At 37.2% G+C, this 26,376-nt stretch overlaps 2 protein-coding genes across 6 annotated transcripts in view; one reads left to right on the top strand and one right to left on the bottom strand.

Moving 5' to 3' along the window:
* XPA (XPA, DNA damage recognition and repair factor) overlaps positions 1–4,872 on the top strand; it is a 30,861-nt gene extending 25,989 nt beyond the window's left edge. Inside the window, exon 6 of one of the 2 annotated variants that reach the window (XM_006063463.4) lies at positions 1,263–4,872. In XM_006063463.4, coding sequence (XP_006063525.1) covers positions 1,263–1,411 — 149 coding nt within the window. In that variant the 3' untranslated portion in view covers positions 1,412–4,872. The remainder of the gene's footprint in view (positions 1–1,262) is intronic. The other variant, XR_327988.4, reaches the window with a different exon arrangement.
* Positions 4,455–26,376, bottom strand: part of NCBP1 (nuclear cap binding protein subunit 1) — a 37,224-nt gene continuing 15,302 nt past the window's right edge. For 2 of the 4 annotated variants that reach the window (XM_006063462.4, XM_025281766.3), the window contains 16 exons: positions 25,858–26,073; positions 23,010–23,107; positions 22,207–22,270; positions 20,505–20,615; positions 19,721–19,785; positions 18,127–18,189; positions 17,823–17,897; positions 15,846–15,949; positions 13,577–13,699; positions 12,549–12,651; positions 11,646–11,739; positions 10,744–10,847; positions 8,983–9,097; positions 7,602–7,730; positions 6,686–6,799; positions 4,455–5,011 (listed from right to left, as the gene is read on the bottom strand). In XM_006063462.4, coding sequence (XP_006063524.1) covers positions 4,898–5,011; positions 6,686–6,799; positions 7,602–7,730; positions 8,983–9,097; positions 10,744–10,847; positions 11,646–11,739; positions 12,549–12,651; positions 13,577–13,699; positions 15,846–15,949; positions 17,823–17,897; positions 18,127–18,189; positions 19,721–19,785; positions 20,505–20,615; positions 22,207–22,270; positions 23,010–23,107; positions 25,858–26,073 — 1,692 coding nt within the window. In that variant the 3' untranslated portion in view covers positions 4,455–4,897. The remainder of the gene's footprint in view (positions 5,012–6,685; positions 6,800–7,601; positions 7,731–8,982; positions 9,098–10,743; positions 10,848–11,645; positions 11,740–12,548; positions 12,652–13,576; positions 13,700–15,845; positions 15,950–17,822; positions 17,898–18,126; positions 18,190–19,720; positions 19,786–20,504; positions 20,616–22,206; positions 22,271–23,009; positions 23,108–25,857; positions 26,074–26,376) is intronic. The other 2 variants (XM_025281765.3, XM_025281767.3) reach the window with 1 other exon arrangement.

Genomic DNA, 26,376 nt, shown 5'->3' with positions numbered 1-26,376 from the left:
GCCTCTGCCTGTTGACCTTAGGCACAACTTATGTAACCTCTCTGTGCGCTAGTTTTCTCATCTGTAAAATTGGGATGATAGCTGCACTTATTACAAAGTGTTGGGGATTGAATGTGTTTAAATAAAGTACTTAGAACAGTGCCTGATACATAGCCTTATTTGTTTGCTTATCCATATGATATAGTAAAGGCTAAAGAGATTCAAGTGGTATTTTGATACTACTTATAGTAAAATGGATTAAAGAAAATGTGTAATTACTTGGTATACTTTGATTTTTAAGGTTGAGATTATAGAAGGTAATGATCATACTCTCCCTTAGGTAGGGCAGCCATCAAAGACAATGCTGGATCATTGGTCAGAGTAGAAAAAATTTGCTTTTTTTATTCATTAAACCAGAAACTGAGATGTTATTAGCTTATTTTCTAATTAACACAAAGCATTTGGTAACATGCAGTGTGAACTTTAGAATGTCCTGGTTGCTTTTCAGAGCATCCAACACAATTCACTTCTTTGTGAAAATGCTGTTTTGTATGATGTAGTAGGAAAAGTTCTCAACAATTGAAATACATGACCTGGGTTCCCTTGCTATTCATTGTTCAGTTTTCCTACCTGCAAAATAAAATGAAGTAAAACAACTCTATAGTTCTTTCCAGCTCTTAATAGCCAGTGATTCTTTTCTTTGTTGTACTTTGTAACAATTACTGTAACAATTACTAACAATTTGTCTCCTAAAATACTGCTGTCATTCTATAAAATAAAGAATTCAGTAGATATAAGGTCAGTTGCAGAAGCAGCTTTTCTAAGATGAAACATCAGCAGAGTGGCTGGGTTCTTGGCTTTCTAGTTTTCTTGCAGTTTGACTTGCCTCTTAGAGAAGTAGCTCCTGACTATGAGGAACTTAAATCCTTATCCTCAGTCATCCCAGTTGATTCCCCTCTCATTCTTTGGCATCCTGTTTTCCATAGTCAGCTGCTTAAGCTATTCTTTGCCTGTCTTCTGAATCCAGTTTCTTGCTGTTCTTCTAATCCACATACTCCATTTCTGAACCTCCTGTTTCAAACTAAAACCAACAGTGACTTGAAAGATTCCACAGACCAAACTAGTGAGCTAAGAAAGTAGGCTTGCCAAAACTGTATCATTAGTTTTGACTTGTTATAAAATTAAGGCATAAACCGTATTTGGTTAAACACAGCTGAAAAGCAATGGATTTTTAATTCAGCTGAATAGCACCACTGAACAATTGGCTTTTATTTTTTCCTTAGAATTACGGCGAGCAGTAAGAAGCAGTGTATGGAAAAAGGAAACAGCTGCTCATCAACATGAGTATGGGGCTGAAGAAAACCTAGAGGATGACATGTACCGGAAGACTTGTACTGTGTGTGGCCATGAACTGACATATGAGAAAATGTGATGTTAAGTGATCTGTTCTACAGTGTGGAAATTTAGATTGGTCCTGTTCAAAATTCACCAAAAAGTAAAGTCTTCACAAATGAATTTAACACTTGTATAAATAATGCTCCAATAATTATGTATGTTATGGCTTAACAGCAAGTTTCAGTTAAGGTCCAGCAGGTCTGGTGGGCAATACACTGAGTGACCATTTTTTCTAAAATAAGGCTGGGGAGCTGAGCAATAGAATGGGTTTAAAAGTGTTAGCTTAGAGCTAAAACTGAGAGATAATGACCAAGGCAAACCCTCGATTGAGGTTAAGAGGAAGAGCTTTTAGCAGTAAAGGCAAAAGCTGGCCAAGCTGGATTCATATCCCAGGAACCAGCAGGGATGGTGGTAGACCACTGCACCCCAGACCCTGGGCCAGGTCTTCTAGACCATGTCTGTCTCTAAGTCAGGGTGCGGGGGCGCTTTGCTGGGACAAGCTTTCTGTATCCTTAGGGTTTATGATAGATCTTAGTATCAGAGTCTGGTATCCCTTTTCAAATCTGGGTAAAATAGAAAAACATCTAAACTGTTTGTTGATCAAAGGTAATGATAACTTGTTAACATTTACTGAGCATTTTCCATGTGTCATGCAAACACTATGCAAAGTGCCTTACAGGTATTCTCATGTAACCCTGGGAGGGAAGACAGCTCGCTTCTATGTTTATGTAGCACTTCTAAAGGAATGTAACCTACAACCTGACATCACCCCAGACATTTGGATCCAGTTTAAATAGTCGAATATTACCCTATCTTGTCAAAAGGGTTACAGGGTAGTTACCTGGTAAGAGCAATTGATCCCAAGTGCTTGATTAACGGGTGTATGCATTCTTTTTTTTTTTTTTTTTTTTATAAAAACAAATTCAAGATAGATAATTTCAAGTTGTTTTTTGACAGGACTTTTTATCTTACTGCTACAAATAGGAAGTTTTTATACATTTTCATGTTTTTCTTCAGATCAGCTCTTGGAGATTATGCTTGAAGAAGGGCAAAAGTCAAAACGAGTCAAAACCAAAGACTTGAAACTGTAATTACTAATTGTTCCCTATATAAGTATTCAATACAGAAATGTCTAATATGTTTTTCGAATGTTGATTTTTTTCATGTGCTATGCTGAATATTACAGCTCAGTAAAAATCAATTCTGAATGGGCAGCAAGACCTTCTTTGGACTAAACAAAAAGCTTCCAGCAAGTAACTAGGGGTTCAGGCTGCTGACCACTGCATTGGGAGATAAGGAATCCTTGAACCACCACATGGACATAGTTTCAGATTCCATTTACTAGCTGTGGACCTTGGGTAAGTTACTCAGTGGGCCTGTTTTTATCTGTCATATAGGCATAATAATCTAATGACTGTCATGATGATTAAATATGGCAAATCTATAGCAAATGACACGTAAGTTATTAATGAGCACGTATTATCGAGACCAGTATAGCTAAGACTTGTCTCCTTGAGGTGGGCTTCCCATAAGTCGCTCTTTACCTTCATCAGTTTAAGACAGTCCTGATGTCCAGATATCATTGACAGCCAGATATGCTCTACTCAGGTCGCCAAGTTCTGTCCTCATCGTTCATTTTCAGATATAACTGTAGATAATTAGTAAGTTATAGAAATCACTGCTAAGTACTTTTCAGGAAAAGCAAGCAAACTTTATCTTCATTTGAAGTGCTGAGTAATTCCTGCGAGATTTAGAGTCAAGGAGAACAAAAATTATGTTTACTTGGACAAAAGCATGTTAAATGGCATCAGTATAGTTTAATATTGATTTATTGCAAGGTGCGATGTGCAGTGTGACGTGCCATCCTTTTGTCTCTGTGAGCTTCATTTTTGGGGAGAGCAAGTGTTGAGCGTTTGTTTCTTCAGAATTCAGTCTCTGGTTTGGTTTTCCATACACCTAGTTTGCCAGACTGGATCAGAGCAGGGTCACATCAGTGAGCAGTTGTTAGAAGCAACCATTACACGCGAAGAGAGGGTCTAAGAGAAAGGAGGTGGGTCAAGTAAAAGTATAAGTAGCCACACTCTGCAATACATTATGAAAGGATTACAAAGCAGCTTCAGGGTCCAAGTTACCAAAGCCTTAAATGGTTATCCTTTAGCTTCTTGAGGACAGGAGCCGTTTCTAACTAATTACATAGTTTGTGGGAAGGAGGAACAGGATAAACAAAAGAACATTTAGCTAAGCGCTTGGCTTTTAGTTCCCTGCCAGTAACTTGCCATGCACCTTTAATCTTGTGATTATTTGTCTTAAATGGTATGGTGTTTTAAAATCCTAGAATTTCCATCTACTGAGTAGACTATATTCTGTAGCCACTAAGTATATGGTAAACCAAAGAGACCCCATATATTATGCACCATAAACTTATGATGTACAAAGTTTAAAAAAAAACACCTATATTGTATAAATGAACAAAGCTATTTCCATTGTGGGATTATTGCTAATTTTTTTCAAAGGTTCAATTAAATAAAAACTAAAAATGCTAGAAATCTGGAATGTCAGATAACCCTTTGTTATTTTACAATGTACTTATCTTAGTTAAGCCTCAACACCATATAGGAAACAGGTTTAGGAATTAGTAGTTACTTGGACCAGATTCCACAGAAATAAAATCCAAACCTACATCTAACACTAGGCATTAGTCAGTCTAGCTACTTCTAAGTCACACTTTAACACGAAATTCACTATATGAGCTTGGACAGATCTGTCTCAGATTTGAGATCACCAGATATTCTAAGATGATAATTCCAAATTGTCTGCATATTGCAATTACCTGGGAGCCTTAAGAACTACCCGATATATCTGTGTTTGAAAGACTGTGGTTTAACATTAATTTAAAAATAACTTTAGAGAGCCCCAGGTGATTTATGTTCAGATTTAGGAATTGCTACTCTGGTAACTTTTTAAATAGTATCTTAAAAATACTACAGTAATTAAAAGTATTTTGAAGAGAAAATTTCAGATGGAGGTATTTTACAAAGAAACCACTAAAGTAGACTGAGATAAATCATGAAATACCAAAGTTTAAAAAACATTTTTAGTTTTATTTCAGCCATGTTAGGTTATTACCCATGAGCTGTGAAAAGCTATGCTACTTGATAATAAATTCATCAGTCCTATATACTACTTGGTAAATAAGCTTGACCCTCTAGTGTTTCACATACCTCAAATTAGTTATCTTTTGTGCCTTAAGGAGACAAAAATATCAGAGAAAAGTTGTATTTGTCACATATATGATACATCCTATGTATTATCACATTATTGTCATTAGGGAATATCTGCTTTTTAGGGGAAACTAAGGGTAATCAATACCATATTTCTTCACTGTCCTCCTCTCTCTGTTTCTTTTAGAAAGTGACAGGATGCTACAAGAAAGCAAGCATTCAAACAATCAAAAATAAGACAGATTATTTTGAGATCTTTTAAAAAAATCTTGACAGGAAAGGGGAAAAAAAAAAAATGACGCTTAGGCCTGCAGGGCACAGAACTGCTGGAACACAGCCAGGATGTGAGGGTCTAACTCAGCAGTGAAGAGCAGGTTCTCCAGGGTCACCATGTACTGCTGGATTATTTGGTGATGCTGTAGACACAGAAAAGGGCATAAATGTTTAGGTTAGGAAAAGTAGCACATAAGCAATCTCAGAGAATATTCCCCTAAAGCCCACCCACATTGTGGAGTGATGCAAAAGAACAGAGAAAAAAGTGGTTTAGCTGGTAGGCATAACAACCCTGGAAAGCCTGAATATTGAGAAAATGTAGGGGGAAATGAAAAAGAAAAAAATGATGGTCAATAATTTAAAAATTCAGTTCTGGTCTGTTTCTATGCAACTCATAATTCAAGGCAGTGGCAGCAGCACCTGCTACTATTCTAGATGAGTTCAGCTGGTTCTTTGCCCTAATTGAAAGTGAAGTCGCTCAGTCGTGTCCGACTCTTTGCAACCCCATGGACTGTAGTCCACCAGGCTCCTCAGTCCATGGAATTTCCCAGGCAAGAGTACTGGAGTGGGTTGTCATTTCCTTCTCCAGGGGATCTTCCCAACCCAGGGATCAAACCTGGGTCTCCTGCACTGCAGGCAGACACTTTACCATCTGAGCTACCAGGGAAGCCCTTCCCCTAATTAGGACAGACTATATAGTATGACTTTTTTAAAGTTGCCCAGACAATGAACTATGAAAAAGAAATTTTGGAAATCATTTCCTTTTTTGGTTAGGGCATTAAGCAAAGAGATGTGTTAAGAAAAAAATATTTAACCTATTTATATTTCAGAATTACCCAGTGATCTGTTAAGTATTCCACAAAACAGGAAACCCAAACCTCACTGTTTTTTATCTTTTAAAATAGAGGTCATCTGTCTTACTGAAAATCAGTGACTTATTGAGCCTAACTGGAAAAAATTGTCAGAAAATCAAAGTTTCTTCTACATGTACATATATAAACTTTAATATACTCAGATTCCTATAGGATCAGGCTTTACTCTAGATTTTTTCAAGGAACTTTTTTCCCCCTTTAAGCCTTCTGCTTTAATCGCTCTTGTCTAGAACAGATCAAGACTTGCTTGGGGTGTTGGTGTCTGAAGATACCACTCTACTTCAAATCTTTAACTTAAATCTAACCGAGTACATGTTGCAGTCTGCTTTCTGTAAGAACCTCAGGGAGCTATTAACAGCGCCTCCAGAAGCACTGTTATCATTTGAACTTTGGATTTATAGAGGTTCTTAAAATCTTATTACTCTTCCCTTAGCATTTTTATATTTTGTGTTACAGCTAGGCTCTCCAACAAAGAGAATGGCAATTAGGAGTCTGAGTGATATAGAGCTGATTTTAAGCCTAAATAGTCTGATGAGCAATGGGAGGAACAAATGGACACTAACTAGAAAGGGTTTTACAGGTACTATATAACCTAACAAACTTGATGCTTTTTTAAAACGGAGAATCCCTGTGGCTGAGAATGTGCTGTGTTTAGTGGCTCAGTCGTGTCCGACTCTTTGCAACCCCACCAGGCCCCTCTGTCCATGGGATTTCTCAGGCAAGAATACTGGAGTGGGTTGCTATTTCCTTCTCCAGGGATCAAACCTGGGTCTCCTGCAATGCAGGCAGATTCTTTATCGACTGAGCAACCACTGCTTAAGTCATGTCATTTTTTTTTTTTTTTTAAGTCATGTCATTTTGAAGCTCTATTACTTACAGATTGCATTCTGAGCTAGGAGAGAATTCCCATGGCTGAGATTATCCTAATCAAAGTTTTCCACAAACCTGTAGGAAGATCTGTTGGAGCCTCTCTATACAGTTCTTATACCATGGTGTTAACACACTGGTCCCGTCAGTTTCACAGCGTACTAAGTGCTCAGTCAGGATCATGATAAAACGCTGGAAATAGGGTACAAAGTTCCAGAGGTGTTAGTAAAAATTCTTATACTTCAGAAACAATCACACTTTTGACCAAGATACCTCAAAGGTATTGCTTGTTTCACCCTATCTTTGTGGTGTGTATCCCTAACTTTCATGATTCAGTAAATACTGAAGTGTAGAAAGGCAGACCAGTGATAACATGAGTTGTTTAGTCTTTAGTCCCTAAGTTGTTTTTGACTTGTTGCAACCCCATGGACTGTAGCCCACCAGGCTCCTTTGTCAACAGGATTTCCTGGGTAAGAATACTGGAGTGGGTTGCCCTTTTCTTCTCCAGGGGATCTTCCCTTTCCAAGGGGTCAAACCCACATCTCCTGCATTGGCAGGAAGACTTCTTTACCACTGAGACACCTGGGAAGCCTGATGAGGTAAGTAGCACATTTTTGGTAATACAAAAGTAATCTAACCTTTAATATTTAGATTACTAGTGCTAGTAATTTTTCTTAGACTCTGTTTTAAGGACATAATCAGAAATGTTAACAGGAATGTATACACAAAAATCTTCAGGAAGGAAAGCAATCACCTAAACAGATCCACAAGTACTTAATAATAGCATCCCCCATTTTTTTTAAGCAAGAAGAAATATACATGCTAATAACAGAATTACCTCCAATTAGTGAACTTTTATTTCCGGTGTAAATTTTTATACATTTAAGACCTTACAGATAAGCATGTATGACTTCTAATGATTAAAAACATTTTTTAAAACTAAAGAAATATACTGGTTTTTTTTTGAACCTATCAATGTCCCAAGTCACGATACCTGAAATATGACAAGGAAGAGATTCTTTTGTTCACTCTGAGCAGATTCCACTTTTTCCTGCAGTCTTTCTATTTGTTCTTCAAGAGCCCCATCTTTCCTGTCACTGCTTCTGTCATCATCATCACTTCGCTACAGAATGCAAAGGAACAAAAGGAAACGACCATTTAGAATTCCAGTGTATTTAAACCCCAACAAGCAGACCTGAGGATTTTACTGTGCACGATCAAATACTATCTGAAGACTTGCATTCCACAAGAAAAGAACCAAACATACAGGCAAACATCCAACGTCCTGTAAGTGCTTATCTAGGCCAGGGAAATTCAGTGGCACTTGTCCTGGGTAATGGCATTGGGTTTCCTATATAGCAGAATGAATTATGCCTTTTACAGGATAGTCCACTCCAGGAGGAAATGTATGTCACAGTCTTCATTCAAAATGAAAACAGCTTTGGAAAATGCACAGTTGATTCTTATTATTCACGATGGTTGTTTTGTGAAATTGCTGTGAACTCTGCAGTGAACGGTTGCTCCTAGGAGAAATATAGGGCGAGGCTCTTGGGAACCTCTCATCACAAAACTTTAACATAAATCTGCACTGCCCTCACAATAGCCATACATGACTACTGAGCACTTAAAATGTGGTTAGTGTGACTAAGGAACTGATTTTTACATTGTATTCAAATTTTATTAAAGTTACATGTGGCTAGTGGTTATCACATGGACACCACATATCTAGAGAACAGGGTGGTGTGAAGTCAAGTCTCTGGAGTAGGTACACGTATAAAATGGGGATGATGCCATTTACCTTAACAGTGTTTTAGGTTTGTGTAAGTCATTAAACTTGCTTTTACCTTTTTCTGGTAAATGTGCATTAACACTGGAAAACTGTCATGAAGAACACCAGTACTATCTGCTAAATCTCAGGATACATCCAGCTCACTGCTTCTGCCCCACATGGCTACAACACTAAACATACTAATGATACGAGGAGTATTTTATGGGTCCAGGAAAGACTGTCTCCTCTTCCCCTGCTCCCTCCCCAGCCCTGTACCAGGGAAGGGGTGAACACCATCAGTCTTCTCTCTCTTTCCCTCTTGCATCAGAAACTTTTACAGAAACACAAGTGTCCTCCTTCCTTCTCCTTCGGGAAGGCAACAGGATGGTAAACTATGGAAAAAGCAAGCTTTGTGGCTTCCTAACCAGGTTCACCATGCAGGAAAATGACAGAGAGCAGCAGACACCAGTCCTTCCCCTTCCTCCATTTCTACAAACAGCTCTGCATGATTCGGGCTCAAAAAAAAAGCTCCCATCAAGGCAGTGAATATTCTCAATGATTTCTTATATTATTTTCTTTGACCATTTACAGTCGACACAAGACTTACCCGTTTGTGTTGCCTTGCGAGTTTTTCTTTAGCCTCTTCTAGCTCTTTCTGGATCTTCAGAACGTGTTTGTTCATCTTGCGAATTGTGGAGTGCAAGATTTCCCAAACAAACAATCTTAAAGTAATAAGGCATTTGGTTACTGTATGTTAAACTATAAAGAAAATAAGACCTCTCAACTTTTGTAATCTACACATACTTAAGGTCTGATATAGCCTTCTATTCTTTAGGCAGAATAAGGTATATTTCTCCAGCAAGATAATTTTTCCTGTACTATCAATCATGCACACAATCTAGCTCTACCCATTAGATTCAGATGAGCTTCCTGAAGGCAATACTGGGTCCTTGTCATTTTTCTTACTTCCATCCCCTACTAGACACACATAGAACGTATGTGTACATAGTCAATGAAATGGCAAACCAGAGAAAACACCCTAGAAACAAAAATACATTTTTCTCTCTTTTGAGTGTAAACACTATGTATTGTGGTTTTTTTGAAATGGAAACCTAATCTGAGGCTCATTCACATGCTTTATACTAGCACAAACTCAGCCAATTCTCTTGGAACATGTAAGAACCTCATTAGTTGATAATAGCTATCAACTGCTGGGCCTTTAGGAATGAGATACTTAATGTCAATTTTTCAAACTACTCAAGTACCAGGATCACCTGTAGGTGCTTTAAATGTTTATTGCATAAATATGAGTGTGTTTTAAGTAGCTTCTTAACTCCTTTTTATGTCTATAACATTATGTCTCCTAACTCCAGGATATACAGCACAGAAGAGTACTTCCTTCTACAAGTTTTAATCTGGATGATGACAGTTTAGGTGGAATATAATAAAACAAGGTGTAGAATGTTAGCAAACAGGGAAAAGGAGCAGAGTACTTTAACTCTGCATCAGTCAGCTGGTCAGGAAAGGCTTTGCAGAGTTAGAGTTGCAGACTAACTAATTGTTTACAACTAACTAGTTGTAAACCACTAAGGATGATGGCTAACACATACTTGAGTGGTCAGTTTTCTGGGATGTTGCACATCTGAGAATATCCTTCTGTTGCTCTCATTTCTGAGTGCCAACTTGGCTGGTATGATAATCTTAGACCATACTCCTTCACCCTAAAGATTCAGCTGAGTCCTAAGCCAATAACAAATACAGTGAAGAGGATAAAGGTTGTGATGGATATTGATGTCTTTGCAAGTAATGGGTTTCCTATTTTGTGTCATCTCCTGTTGTCCTAGTCCTGATCAGGTATAAAGCCTGTGGACTCTGCTTCATGTATAAGAACCAAACTTAATGAAAGTCTCTTTCCTTTAGGGGGAATGAGTCGAGAGAAGATTTTCTGTGTATTACATCTAGGATTTTTATGACTAAGGTGACTAACCTCCTTCCCCCAGTGGCATTCAGGTGCCCACAGGCTTTCCTCAATCCCTCATAATGTGTACTTAACCTACAATCGACTGATTCCTGCCAGTTCCTAATGTGAACTCCTGCCATATCCCATTGTCTAGTTGAGACCCTGACATACAGCCTGATCTCCCCACCCAACAGTTTGGATCCTTTGTAAGCGTTTCTACTTTTAAGTCCTAATTCACCTTAAGTGTGTGTCCCTAAGAGACACTGCAACCAGACTGGTTGTGTGTATTTCCACTGTGCAAGAATCTCTGCCAAGTCCAGACTGCACCACTGTGATACTAGTATTAACCTGGTCTGAAGCAGAATTTGGAGCTCATGTATAAGAATTCTTAGAGAATAGGAACTTTACCTAGTAAAGTCACGAGATAATTCTGAAGAGAAGATCCAGTTTGCTACTGCAGCACAGTCAACAATCTGTGTACGAATCATCTTATCCACTAGAACAGCAATCATCTACAGTCAGAGGAAAGACGTTCTTCAGGCAAGTCACAGTTATATGTAGGCCACAATAATCCCACTGCTACAGAAGTTAAAACAGGATGGCTGTGAACATTCAGTAGCTATGGAACTGAACAATTGGACCATTAGGTCTCAAGATTTGTTTTCCCTTCTGCTTGGCTCTGGTACTTTTTGTAAGAATACAATAACACAAAGACTGAGCAAAAAGAAACTCTGAATGTTAACACTTAAGACATACTGACCAGATATTTAGTAATACATCTTTTGTTACCTGGATGTTATTGACCGCAGATGTTTCTATTCATTTATATAATAAACTGCTGGCCACAAGCATTAGTTAGTGCAAAAATATCCTGGTTAATAATGCGTCAAAGTTAACCCTAAAGTTTTATCATGAAAAATGTCTTAAATATACTCCAAAATTTATTTTAATGCCTCTTTATAACACATGGTATTAAAATAGTACAGTGAGATTTGAGAAATCTGGGGCCTGTTTAAAAATAAAACTGGATAGATTAAAGAACTATTTCCTACCCAACTGGAGAACCTTCCAAGAAATAAGCATTCTTACTTAAAATGTGTTGAGATATTATAATATCAAACCAAATCATAACACTTGCTCTTTAGAGAATGACTCAAGCATCATTACTTTCACAGCACTAAAATTATACATTTAAAAACTGTTCGAAGGGCACAGTCAAATTTCATGTTCTACAACTAAAACAATGATATCAAGTGCCTTCTTTTTATAGCTAAACAATCAGCATCTCAACATGTCTAATTAGTTTTTACCTGTGGATGGTTCCGCCAGACCTCAAACATGACTCTTAGAACATGTAATTTTCCTTCATCACTTTCAGCTAGGGTTTTGAAGACTTCATGAAACCTTTTCATGGTTGGCGGGGGTGGGGGCAGAAATAGCACATATAAACTTACTGAGCATCTTAATATTTTCAAAGCTTTACAATGTTACTCAACTTCCAGTGCAGTATATAGACACAAAATAACCAAACATTGTTAACCATTAAGTAATATAAAAGGTATGATTAGGAATTCAATTTGTATGGCATTTGTCTCAAAATCTTAGGAGAATTACAAAATACTATCATTAGCCAAGGACTCTAGTTTACTGTGTATTTAAGGATAGATGAGAGCCAAGGAATAATCTCCTAACACAAGTATAGTATTCTGCCTGCATCTGTGGGAGCCCTGCATGTCTCATAGACTTGGAAGTTGAGATGGGGTGAGGAGTCTAGTTTCTCTGCCTGATTGGGAAGAATACCTATATGTTCCTTCTTCATTTAGACTGTATGATGAGTTAAAAAGTTCTGTCTTTAGATGCCAACCTTTAGGTGGCTCCCAAAAACGCAGCTGGCTTTCAATTCTGCTCACCCTCTTTTTAAAAAGATCCTTGGACAAGCTGGGAACTTTTTGACTGTCCTATGGACCCAGGTTTTTGTTTCTCTAAAGGTTTATGTGAAAAAATGTACACTTTATATATACATGCAAACCACAGACAGGAGCCATAGGATGGGAATTTTAGCTACCACAAACCAAAACCCATTGTATCAAATTATATGATACTATTAAGATCTTTATATTCAATAATCTTAAGGTAAAAACTACTACACCACTGGTATTCATCCAGCAAAGTTTTAAACCCTCAAGAGAGCATGTGTGTCTGGTTGTACTTACTTTGCAAGAGCACTGAAGGAGTGGCTGAATGACTTGGCTGCTAAGTGTAGCAGAGTCTGTACAAAGACTTCTATTTTCAGTGGGTTAAAGCTGAATCCTTCATCTGAACAACAGTCCACAGTAAAGAGAGTTAGGAAGATTACGTATAGGAATTCTTTGGCCCCTAACCTGTATTGCTAAACAGATGGCACACTCATATACAAATATTAAGTCCCACGTTCAAGCAATGTCTCAGAGAACTAACAGACAATAAAAGACCATCACTGATTAATCGCATATCCTCAAAATATAAAACTAAGCATGACCTTAATTCTGAAGTTTTTGGGGATTGTTTCCCAAATTCTTCTATATGATCCATTTCTTTTTACAAATACCACATAGATTTCTTTGTTCTTATCTCTCTACATGGTGGCAAGATAATATAGTAAAAGAAAAAAATACAGTAAGCCCTTTATACTTTAGGTCCATGTCCTAAGATGTCTGACAATGTCTAGATTTTAACATTCTGAATTATACTTTCTAAATACATACTAACATAATACAAATTTCTTAGAAAAATCTAAACCAAATCTGAGTAATAATCTAAACACCATTAATATTTTAAGTCATTTTTCTCTGTACCTCATTATGTACAGATCTAACAAAATTTTCCTCCTAAATGGTTACCCCATTGTCCCAATAGACTTTATCTGTTTCACTAATTTGTCTTTTTTTGAGTTATTGTAGTTTCCAAGATGTTTTAATAGATGACAAAGCAAGTCCCTCTCATGGCTTTTTGTCTTATCTTTTGTTGAAGATAAACTTATAGTTCAATTTGAAGAGAACATCCAACTTTATAATACACCAAGTCTTCCTGTGCAGGAACCTCTCTAAAGTGAAAGCAGGCAATGTTTAAGGGATCAGATACCTGTGTTCTGGGGAATAACTGACAGGCTGTCAGGCTAAACAAATATACTGTATGAGAATTATGTTTCTACTTAAACCTGGCCCATACATAGTTCCATTCAACAAATATTTAACTCCCTTACCATCATCATCATCTTGATTAGGATTAGGGACGTCTTTCAGAATGCTGAAGATTTCATCATTGGTTGCTTTACTTTTAAAGGCAACAGCTAAACAGAGGGCAACTGAATGTCCAGGAAGAGAGTCTAAGCACAGAATGCAAAGAGTTAAATAGCTGAAAAAAAAAAAAAATCACTTTCTTTTAAAACAGAGTACTCTCTATCCTAAGGTCAATATTTACTCTGTATAAAGATAACCACATATGAAAGTTTCATTCAATATGTCAGTGGCTTTTCACCTAAAATAAGGCGTAATAGGTTTATTGCCTCAATATTTCCTTAAGAACACGGAGCTAAGTGAAATTCAGAGTGTGAGACAGGTACGGATCTTCCTCAGGAAACACAGCTGCAACTCTCCTTTGATGGTCTCAAATCCCTAGGCCTCTGTAAGCTGAAAGGCTGAGAATCAATGTATTTCTCTTTCATTTTGGTCAATGTGCCTCCTTTTCCCTAATACAGTGGAAACTAAGTTTGGGTTTGAACAAGGTGAAGGCTGCCAACTTAAGACAGACTCTTTTCTCTTTTGCTGAATCCACATATATGAATCTACATAAGCCAGATGCTCGTGTGCTGTGACTCCACATGTTTACTGTTGGTTAATATCTGTCAGGTCCTTACTGTATACTATCTGTGCTAATACATATTGTATGGCATCACCAGAGCAAATGGAAATCTACTTTTAATGTAAGATAGACAAAGAGATAGCAAAAAAGGCAATTCTGACACAGAATATGAGTTACTAAGCACTTGGAATGAATAAAGTCAGTTCCAACAATTCACATGTACTCTGTACTTTTCTTGAAAGTGGGAGAGAAAGGGAAGAAAATTCCTCAACCATCAACAAGTCTACATTCTAGGTAAGGAACCAAGATACTCACATAAAAAGTAGCCAGAGAGTAACATGAAACTGGCTTGCTAAAGGTTAAGAAAATATTTACAAGAGTGGAGCTTGGGCTAGATCCTGGAGAGAGAACAGGAATCAGAGAACAGAAAGGGATAATGGTACAAACAAAGGTAAAACCAAGAATGAGAAGCATGGAAAAAACAAAGGAAGTGGGCTTGGCTGGAGTGGAGATTCATTTGAGAAGAAGTGACAAATAAAGTAGAAACAATAGTTAGGTGGGCCTTAAATGCTAGGCTGAAGGCTGAGTTATTTCTGTGGAGAAAAAAGAAAGCTCAGTGTTCAACAGAAGTCTGAACTCTTTGATATCAAAGATGTATCTTATGGTTCTCTGAGCCAGTATAAAGCAGAAATCAAAACGTGGCACTTGTAACTACATCAAGCTTTGCTCTTTGCAGAAAACACAGTGATCAAGAACAAGGCTGCTCAGTATTTAAGTCTGGGCTTTACCTCTTTGAAGCCATTCCCTCATTGTAAACTGGTGTTAAAAACATACCTATTTCTCACGAGTTTTGTTTTAAGGAATAAGTGACACAGTAACATAGGAAATGGAATACTCAGCACTGGAACCAAGTTTTGTTTCAAGGAAAACAGGTGTAGTCTGAAGTGCAGGTGGAGAAGCAGGGATGCAACATGACAAAGCAAGGGAGAGGAGTGAGTTTTAAGCTACAAAGAACTGCTACACAACATGAAGTGGAAGGCTCACAGAGGAGCTGAGTTCAGTGCCACGTAAAAAGCCTAACTTGGTAACTCCACACCTACCTCTCTACCACTGCTCACCGGTGCACAACCTTCCCTCCAGGAAGTGTAAAGCACAATATGGCGTATCAAATTAAACAGTCCCTGTGATTTACAGTCCAAATCTCAGAAGTGACATGACCAAAAAGAAAAGTATGTTTAAGAATTTACTTCTAGACTAGGGGCACACTGCAGGTAAAACACAGTCTCTATGTGCGCCTATGTCCCACACCTGTACTGTTAGCAGACGATACATCAATTCATGTAAGCAAAATTGCCATGACAAACACATATGTTCATTTTAGTAAGTTCTGGCTATAAATTCATCTTGCTATACTTAACAACACTTAAAATGTCATGAATAAAACATTATAAACAATATTAAAAACAGTTATAAGACAGTAATAACTAAGTAAATCACAGTAAATGTTTAAAATTATGACAGGGCAAATAAAACAAGAGGCTGGTGAGAAATCACCTTGCAAACAGAGAAAATATAAACCCAAGAAGAGAAATAATTCACTTTCTCCACCTTAGATAACTGACTTAATACTTGCATTAGTACCTTTGAAAAACACAGGATTCATTACTTACTGCTACTTTCATCTCCATACTTGTAAATGCAGGTTGGGTTTGCAGGACATAGAGCTGAGAAGGTAGGAGGGACAAAATCTAATATACGCTGATGGTAAGACAACCTACAACACAAATAAAAGCCTCAGAAAATACCATTCACCAGTTTCATTCTTTGGTAATATCCAACTTTACTCAGAAGATCAACACCCTGCACTCAGTTGACAACCAAGAAGTAAAGGGGCAACAAGTCGTTTTAACTCCTGTCTGGCCAGCACACCAGAACTCACGTCTTCTTCAGAACTTTCTGGTTTGTACCGAGATGTGGGCCAGTGGGTCTACAAGCCCGGTGGCCAAGGATGTGAGGTGGTGATGGTAGGGTGGGATGAAGTGAAGGAAACAGTTTGTATGGTTGGGAGATTGGTTATATTGTAATAGATAAATACTTATCAAGACTGTGGGAGACAAGTTTCTTAATGTCTGCCAAAGTACTTAGAAATCATGGCAAAGAGGAAGGCTAGGAAGAAAAATTATATGTTGGGTTGGAACTGGAAAGATACACACATCTAGGTGGATATAAAAACAGACTTATGTATGTATGAGTATATGTGTGCATAAATATATTCACTATGCTTGTCCATCTCGAGGGCAGAAAACAAGTAACACCCAATAGCAATAAACACATCAAGTGTCCAGACCTTGCTACTTAAATATCATGCTCCACTAAAAGAAACTCGGCCTCTATGAATGGCTAGATGATTCCAGGAAAGGGGCAAGGAAACATAAGAAGAGCCTGGAACGTCTGTGCCAGAAATAAGGAAATGCTCAATGAATGGAGGGGGAACATTAAAGAAAGGAAAAAAAACACACAAGGCACAAAGGACTCCCAATGGACAGATCAGGGGCAATCTGAGCATCAAATTAGTAATGACAGCAATGAACTATAATCCACTGAATGAAATAGTCTCTACTGATATATAAACACAGGAATTAATAAACAGGTAAAAAAGGAAAGCTCTTTCTTACAGTAGAAAGCAAACTAATGAATGTAGAAAGAATAATGGAAAAAGGGAATCATCACCTGAGGATCATCATAGTGGTGGCAAATAAAAGTACGAGTTGCAGTGGAGATCTGATGTAAGACGGGAGTGTTACCTCAGGATATTTCCCACAAAATATTAATCAACTACAAAGGGAAAAATGGGGAGTTTGAGGTTGAGAAGCCTGACATGGCCATATAATCAAGATTAACATGTTTAGTGGTGGACAATGCGAGACTTGAATCCTGAGGATGCACCAAGGCAACACAACAAAGTAAGGGCCGCATTCTTTAAAACTGACAATAACGTGAACGAGAAAGAATAATAGCAGTTCAAGGTGAAGGAATCAGAAGAAAATGACAATTAAATGCTATACATGCTCCTGGATAGAATTCTGAACCAGAAAGGAAAAACTATTGTTGGGATGGTTGGCGAAATTTCAGCAGCATCTGCGGACTGTATAGTGGTGTTACCGTATCAGCTCACATCCTGATCTGGAGGGCTGTATGCTGGTCATGGAGAAGTGTTTTCTTGTTTGGGGGAAATATACAACCAAGTATTAAAGGATGATCAGACATCATATCTACAACTTGTTTTCAAGAAGTTCAGAAAAAGACCAATATAAAGGGTAGATATTATACAGAGAGGGAAAAAAGACTAGGCATTAGAACAAATGTAGTAAAATGTTAACTAGGGGATCGAGATGAAAATGATATAGAGTTCTATTTTGGCAACTTTCCTAAAATTTGAAATTATTTCAAAGTATATTTGACAAAAATAAACTTTTTGACTTAATTCACATAGAATCCAGATGGCACGGCTGCCCTAATTTTTCAGCCTAAATCTGAAAGGGTACTTGGATTTTAAAAATGATATTCTGGACATACATTCAGAGAAGGGAAACCTCCCCCACAGAAATGAGACAGCCTAAGCTAAGGAGAAAACACAAAGAACTTACCTCATACATTTTTCTAGAACTTCTCTTACAAACTTTGGTTTGGGACTTTCTGGATCTTGAGTAAGACAATCTGACCTAATGACAAAATACAGTTTTACAAGTTCTTACAAATAATCCGCATCTATATCTACCTTGTATTTAGCTGCAAATAGTTCCCTTCTACCTAGATTATTTCATTTATATACATATATATATAAAACTAAATCTTTCAGATCACAAAAAAGATTGCTTTTATATTATAGTTTTAAATATTACTTTTTAAAATGGTAAACTGTAGAGAAAAGACAGATATAACACTACTTACCAATCTTCCCAGCTCCAACGGAATTGGAAGTTACTTAGATGATGGGAAAACCAATTAATAAACCTACACAAAGAAGGGAGGGGGTGGAAAAGGATGAATGGTTGCAGTTTATAATAGGAATTCACATAATTCTTCAGACAAATAAGACCCTATTTTCACCCTACCTACAGCTGTTACTTTCTCCTGCCACCTACCCTTCTCTGTGCAAATCCTGCAACTCATCTTCTACTTCAAAAAAATAATAGTCCCCATCTCAGTCCTCCTAACAGTGCTATCCTTTTCAGGAGAATAACAGATACGACTCAAGTGCCTGTTTTATATCAAGAACCTTATGTATGCTTATATTATATAATTAATTCTCACAGTAACTGCTGAGGGATGTATTATTCCATTTAATTGACAATGAAACCGAGCTGTGAGGTGCAAAAAAAGATTAAAAACATTTTATAAATGCAAGAGCCAAAGCACAGTCTTTCATTATCATACCATGCCCTTTTTACCACAAACAACAAAACATACCATCAAAGCCCCTTTTTCTCTTAAAGACACCCCTGATCTAACTAGATAGGGATCACTTTAGTATACTATATAATGCTGTGAAATTTGTAAGAGCCCAGTAAATACTTGCTGAATGAATGGCATAGTTGGAATGCCCAGAGCAACTGGCAGTTTATTAATTAGACTGGGTAAAACCTCAGCAGACACCTTAAAGCATATCCCTTATGTCCCTATAATTTCAATCATTAAAACTACTCAAGATAATAGGTCAACACTCAGGGTAGCCTTTTCTCATAGTTTTCAAATATTGCATTTGAACAATGGACATGACAGATTATGGAAAATATGCACTATCTGTTCTGAGCTAATTTGGGAAAGTGACAGAGTAAGAGAGCATATTAGCTAACAGAGGCAGTAAGATCTCACCCAAAAGACAACAGTGGGCATACCAATTAACACAGCTGTAAAAATCCAATATGGTCTTTTGTATAAACCAAGTCTTGAAGTTGTAGTCATAGAGAAGTTAATTATTTTAGAAACAGACACTATCTATAAACAAATACATAATATATAAACATAATAAATATACAGGATTAGACTCTGCTTCTACATATGAATCAGCATAAAGTCTATTTTAAAAGCTTACCTACCTAATTACAAAGGGAAAGTGTAACCATACCAAAGCACCAAACAAATAAGCAATGAAATTAAAGAAAACTTGAGCAAGGGTATCATTTCATATTGAAAATTAAGACTAGAAAGTGAAATGCTATATTACAACAAGTATGAGCTTTATTATATATAGGATTATTTGGAGGAGGCAAGAAAGAAAAACCAACTTGGACATTCTTAAAAGGGCAAATATTTTTCTGATTAAATACTTTAATAAAGTACAGGGAGTAGAAGCTGCTAACACTCTATAGAAATAAGGCAGGGACTTCCCTGGTAGTACAGTGGCTGAGACTCCACGCTCCCAATTTAGGGGACGTGGGTTCGATTCTTGGTCAGGGAACTGATCTCACATGCAGTAGCTAAAACCCACCACAGCCAAATATTTAAAAAAAAAAAAGGTGGGGGGGTGGGGACAATACTATACCTGTCTACACATGTAGTATTCATCGTGTCCAAACGCATATATAACATTTCAGTTGCCTGTGCAAGCTGTGAATTTCAGGATAAGGAAACTATACTCTCTTTGAAAATAAATCTGTGATAGAAAAAACAAGTAACATTTCCTAGAAGTCTATGAAATGACCAGTAATTCTTTTCAAGTAACTGATCTTTGAGGTATCAATGATATACAGTAACACCTGACCTTATACACCTATGAAATCAAGATAATAAACATTTACATCACCTCCAAAATTGCCACATTCTCCTTATAATCCATCCTCCCTTCTTCCCATTTATGCCCCCAAGCAAATATTGGTCTGTTGTCATTACATTATTTGCATCTTCTAGGATTCTGTGTAAATGGTATCATATACTATAAATTCATATTTGTTTAGCATCTTTTATTCAACATATATTTTGCAATTCACTCATGTTGATGCCTGCACTGAAAATCTGTTTGTTTTTTTTTTAACGTGAGTAGTATTCCATTGTATAATTGTAACAAAATTTGCTTATCCATTCATGTATTGATGGATATTTGGATGGTTTCCAGTTTTGGGTTGTTGCACATAAAGTTATAAACATTAATATTCTTAGGCCAACAGTCAAAGAGTAGAGTGGCTGATTGTATGGTATATGTGATTTTTAACTTTTAAAGAAATGCCAAACTGTTTTCATGAAGTGATTTGAACCCACCAGCAGAAATATTTAATAATCTTGTAAAGCCAGGCCAAATAGAGTATGTTTAAAAACAAAGGAAAGGATACAACTTGGGGTAGAGAGCCAGGCTGAAGTTTGCACAGTTCAATGAGAAGTGTCGTGTACATCACATCGATATGAGGTGGTGCCGGAAGTTGAAACAGCTCTGCAAAGATCACCTACAAGGGAATCACGAGTCAGCACTCAATTCAACAGCTATCCATGCACTTCTACTATTTAGAAAGACCTCAGTGTTCTAAATTTTGTGATATTCATAATTTTAAAAAGTAACTTTTTAACCTTAAATACTCTGCTCTCTAAAACACAAAGACCTATGATTGAATACCATAATGAAGATTTCTTATCTCTGTAACTCAATCAATAAGAATATGCAAAAATTAATGCTTAGCTGATATTTCCAGAGAATTAAATTTCAACTGTGAAAGTATCAGAGTTAGTTCAGGGAGGTAGTTTACTAAGGACTCATAGAACCATCAGAATTTCAGCTCTATAAGAAATAAAAGCCCTTTGTAGACTCTGAGGATGGGATCAGTAGATAGTTAAGTCATTCTGCACAGTTACTACCTTTTTGGTAGTCCCAGACATTTTGGCCATGCTCTTGTTCAGAAACTTGTTTTCATCCTCCATATATAATTTGTGGGCCACGTACCTAGACTTCTAAAACCTAGTTCGCATTCCTCCTCACTCCCATCTCCCACACTTTTGTATGAATTTCTATACATTTTGCAGATTTTAAAATGTGACTTACGTTTTGCACTTCAATTGACATGTCAGTGAGTGAAATCCATTAGCCTAGGCATGCTCTCAAGTTTTGTAAAGACAGAACAGATGCACTGTCTGTCTACAGTGCACAGATGCACTACCCCACTGTTCACACTGGTGGAGTATGAATAAAAAGTGAATTAAAGAACACACTGTAATTATGTTCATGCTGAGCGTTTTAACATAAAGGAATAATATAATTGACAGTTTGACTCATGTATCAAGTGAAAATACTGTTTTTTGGGAAATAAATTTCTATAAGGTGTTCAACTGTACTAATATCCTCCTCTATATGAGTTAATATGAAATCAAAAGCATTATCTATTCTTTTCACTTCCAAAACAATTGGCTCTTTTGATTTCTAAGAATAAATAAGGATTTGTATTTCCCTACCCTTGTGATACAGGAAATAATATACTAGTCCAGAGTACGCTAGTAGTAAGAAACCAGATAAACACAGTTAAAAAATGGGTTATCTGCCTAAAGAATATTATAAAGTATTTAAGCCGCTTATACATATATTCCCTGGAAAAGGAAATAGTAACCCACTCCAGTATTCTTGCTTGGAAAAGTCCATGCACAGAGGCGGCCTGGAAGGCTACAGTCCATGGGGTCACTAAGAGTTGGATACAGCTGAGCACACAGACATGTGCACGCACGGACACATCTGTTAAGTGGACAATGTACTGCTAGAGTTAGAGATAACTTACATTATCCATGATAACTATCCTTGAATGAAGACATACTATATAAATAAATTATAGGCAACTCAAAATTTTGTTTGGTTACTGGGCTTAACCTCCTCTTTTCTCTTGACTAACATGGTTAACAGAGCTCCCAAACTGAAAGCAATTTCCTCTTTTCTCTGTTAATTTTCATTATCTGACAAGCAGCGAGAACAATAACAAAAGGCCAAAAGTAGATTACACTTTACAGTCAACAGAAAGGTTCTGAGACTTTGAAACAAGCTCCATCTGGAATGCATACCTCAACTATGTGGTAGTTCAAGGGGATCTTGTTCTTCCCAGGATAACTCACCAGCTGTGCAGCACTATAAAAAGTGTAATTTAAGTTTAGTGAGTATACACAGATATATGAAAAACCAAATAAGCAGTTTCAAAAACAGAGTGTGTAGATATAAAGGAAATATTTTCTGAAATGTTCTAGATTTCAGTTACTTCACCTAACTACAGCACAAATTATTTTTTCTACCCTAAGGGAAACTCTTTAATGTATGTCCAAAATTCCTTGAAAGATCAGAAAGAATGTAAATAATAGTAAGGAAGTACATTCAGGTCTACTAACTTAAAAAGTTTTATATGGTAGACTATCCCCAAAATGCTATATTCCTTTCCGTCTTAAAATCCAAACTGAAACCTTCCAAGGTTTTAGAAAACATTAAAAATAAACTTTTCCAAAGCTTGATGTCTAACTGCTACGAAACAGAGCAAAACCATTAGTATTCATTTATTCCTGCAACATTCATCCCCAAAATAGCTTGTCACTCAAATTAATTTATCCAGAACATATGGCAAATATCCACATAAAAGAGCAGGCATCATATGCATAACACTTTAAAGCACTACAGTACTATACAGCATCCAGAAAGTACTATTTGAAGGTGAAGTGCCGCCAGAAAGCAAGTCAAGTGTTTTTGAAATTGGTCTTAGTGAGACGGAAACCAGGAAGAGGAAGACTTTCTTACTGTTAACATACATTTTGCTCTTTCTAAATCATCAAGATTGCTACTTTTCCGCCACACTAGTAAAGTACCACGAAAAGCATCTTACCAAGTCTTCCTTTCCTTCCAATGGGACTTAATGATGCAGTGAAGATTCTCTTCTATTACAAATCTTTCCACTGAATGACTCCCTGGCATTACAGGACCCTGGAAGCAAAACAACAGCTATATACTACAGACCCAGACAAAATATTTTTCATTTAACAAAATACATAAGAGTTTATTATGTTCCAGATACTTTTTATATTGGATGCTGAGGATAAAAGTTCACAAACATGAAAGCTCTGTATTTCAACAAATTTTATTTGTGTTCACCTACCTACAAGAGAACTAGAATATCAGTTATAGTTTTTCTTCTACCTGACACTACTATCTCTGCCCACCTCGTCTTAAATGATTAACTAAATCATTAACTTAAATGCAAACTAAATAATTTTTTGTATATTATTAGCCCTTGATTTATTTTTTTACACAATGAGACTGGATTACTTCCATAAAAAACATGGAGATGGTGCTTCCATGGTGGCTTGATGGTAAAGAATCCACCTGCCAACACATGGGACATGTGTTTGAGCCCTGATTCGGGAAGATCCCACGTGCCGCAGAGCAACTAAGACCACAACTACTGTTGTGCACCGCGACTACTGAGCCCAAGCTCTAGCTAGAGCCCAGGAGCAGCAACTGTTGAGTCTATGTGCTGACTACTGAACCCTGCATGCCCTAGAATCTGTGTTCCGCAACGAGAAGCCACTGCAATGAGAAGCCCAAGCACTGCAACACAGAGGAGCCCCCACTTACCGCAACTAGAGAAAAGCCTGCACAGCAACAAGATCACGCACAGCCAAAATAAAATAAATTAAAAAATAAAACTGGAAAAAAAAACCAAACACATGGAGAGGGGGAAATTTTATTTAACACTATGTAGATATAAAAAATCACATATACGTTGAAAGATATCCACACTATGTTGTTTTTAAAAAGGTTAAAGAACATTATCTATGTATTGTTTAATTTTTAAAAATATGCATAGCAAACAGGTTCAATGCATTTATTTTTATTTACTTTTTTATTCACCACTGTAGACTCTTAATGGTGACTTTTACTTTACGATTTCTAATTAAAAAAGAAAAACAAACTTTTTTTGAAAGACCAGAACTAAACAACCAAATCCTCTTAAGATATCTTGTATATTTACGCTCTTCTGGCAAAGGATGATGGGCACATCACAGAAGCATACCAATTACAAACAGTACAGGAGAGGCAAATTTTGAGGTCCTATTCTAATGTTCCCTTTGCACAAATAAATACCTAATCACAAAGATTCTAATAGTCTTATTGTAAAGTAGACTTCCAATTACATATACCTAATTAGACCATTACATAAAGTTGACTAAAAGCATTTTATTATATATGGAATACTGCAAGTGGGTAGCAAGTTGATAATTCTGTATTTATAACCGATTACCCTGGGTCGGGAAGATCCCCTGGAAATGGCAACCCATTCCAGTATTCTTGCCTGAAGAATTCCATGGACAGATGAGCCTGGCAGGGCTACAGTCCATGAGTCAGACATGACTTGAGCAACTAACACTAACTAACCCATTACCCAACACTATTTACTCTAAGATAGGGTACACATACACTAAAATTTCACTGATCAAAAGCAACTTTCCATAGAATAGAAGAGAGAAGGCGGGGGAAGAAAACTCAAACTTGACCTTAGGTGGTAATACAGGTTCTTATGCCAGTGGTTCTCAACCGGGGGCAATTTTGCCCCTAAGGGAACATCTGGCAACCTCTGGAGACATTTTTGGTTGTCACAACTGACATGCTACTGGCACCTAGAAGGTAGAGGCCAGGGAGAATTTTAGGCATCCTACAATTCATAAGACAGCCTCACAACTAAGGATTCCCCAGCCCAAAACATCAGTTGTGCTGAGGTTGAGGAACTCGGCTCTATGCTGACTGGAACATACGAGCAACAGGTGTGACAGAGAGCCTTGTGGGCTCTAGTCCACGAGGTTATGAAGAGTCAGGCACGACTACACCACCACTACCACATGGCACTTTAGTTAGGTGAGTTTCTATTCAGCACCGATCCAGTGATCACTATGCTTGCTGCTTGGGTATTAAAGTTAATACAGTCATTTACATAAATGGGATCGCTACGAGTCGGACACGACTGAGCGACTTCACTTTCACTTTTCACTTTCATGCATTGGAGAAGGAAATGGCAGCCCACTTGGGTGTTCTTGCCTGGAGAATCCCAGGGACGGGGGAGCCTGGCGGGCTGCCGTCTATGGGGTCACACAGAGTCGGACACGACTGAAGTGACTTAGCATAGCATAGCATAGCAAAGTATAAAGGCTATCAACAACTTGACCTCATAATAAAAAATATATATATTTAAGAACTATAAAGTCAGCTTATACGCATCTTTGGGATTTTTAAACACTACTGAGCACTTACCATGTGTCATATATCATTCTGTATACCTTATGTGTGTATATTAATAATTTAATCCTCATTACAACTTTGTGAGCTATATACTAATCATTATTCTATTTAGGAAACTAAGGTAAATAACTCACTCAAGAACGCACAGCTGGGATATGCCTAAATCGGGATTAAAACCCAAACCAACCTGGCTCTTGAACCTATACTTTTCAATTGTACACCATGCTGTCTCTTCATTTATACAAGCTAAATATGATTTCTCACATAATGAGGTGATTCCATTCACTGAATTAGACGTTAACCTCACTGCCACTGACCCTCTGAGACAATGAACGACTCAAAATTGAAATGTCCCGCAGGCATAATTCCAACAAGATGAAACCATAAGTACAACATAACCCAGGCCCTTTGAAAGAAACCTTTGCTGACCATGCACGTACCTCAGGATCATCTGTGTAATCAAACATTCTGAAGATGACCCTCGGCATCGGGTACACCGAGTCTTCAGTGTGAGGCGGCGGTGTGAACGGAGGCAGGTTGTGCTGCAGGGCTTCACACAGGATGCTGTCAAAGGCAAGATAAGGTCTTAGGATGTGCCGCTCCTGCCAGCGATCCTTTTTCAATTTCTGAATCTGGGCCCAGAGGCAATCTAAATACTAAAGACAGATTAATGTTTAACAATTAATAGATATTTGGAGGCTAGGTGAAATAACATTTTGACCAGACAAAACCAAAAATCTACTACCTTCTAAAACACAGGATACAAAAGCAAGCTAACTTATTAAACACAATACAAAAGAATAGTGCTATGTTTCTGCACACGTTTTAATTACTTTACAGAGTCTGGGGCTGTTATATCTTATTTTCTTAAATTGGGCATTTAAGTAAAAAATACATTAACTCTATGATATCTGGAATCCCACAGAATAGGTAACATTCTAAGGACATTCTAATATTTA

This window comes from Bubalus bubalis, chromosome 3 (assembly GCF_019923935.1).
Source record: "Bubalus bubalis isolate 160015118507 breed Murrah chromosome 3, NDDB_SH_1, whole genome shotgun sequence".
NCBI lineage: Eukaryota > Metazoa > Chordata > Mammalia > Artiodactyla > Bovidae > Bubalus > Bubalus bubalis.
The sequence above is the reverse complement of the archived record's forward strand: the minus strand, read 5'-3'. Positions and strand labels throughout refer to the sequence as shown.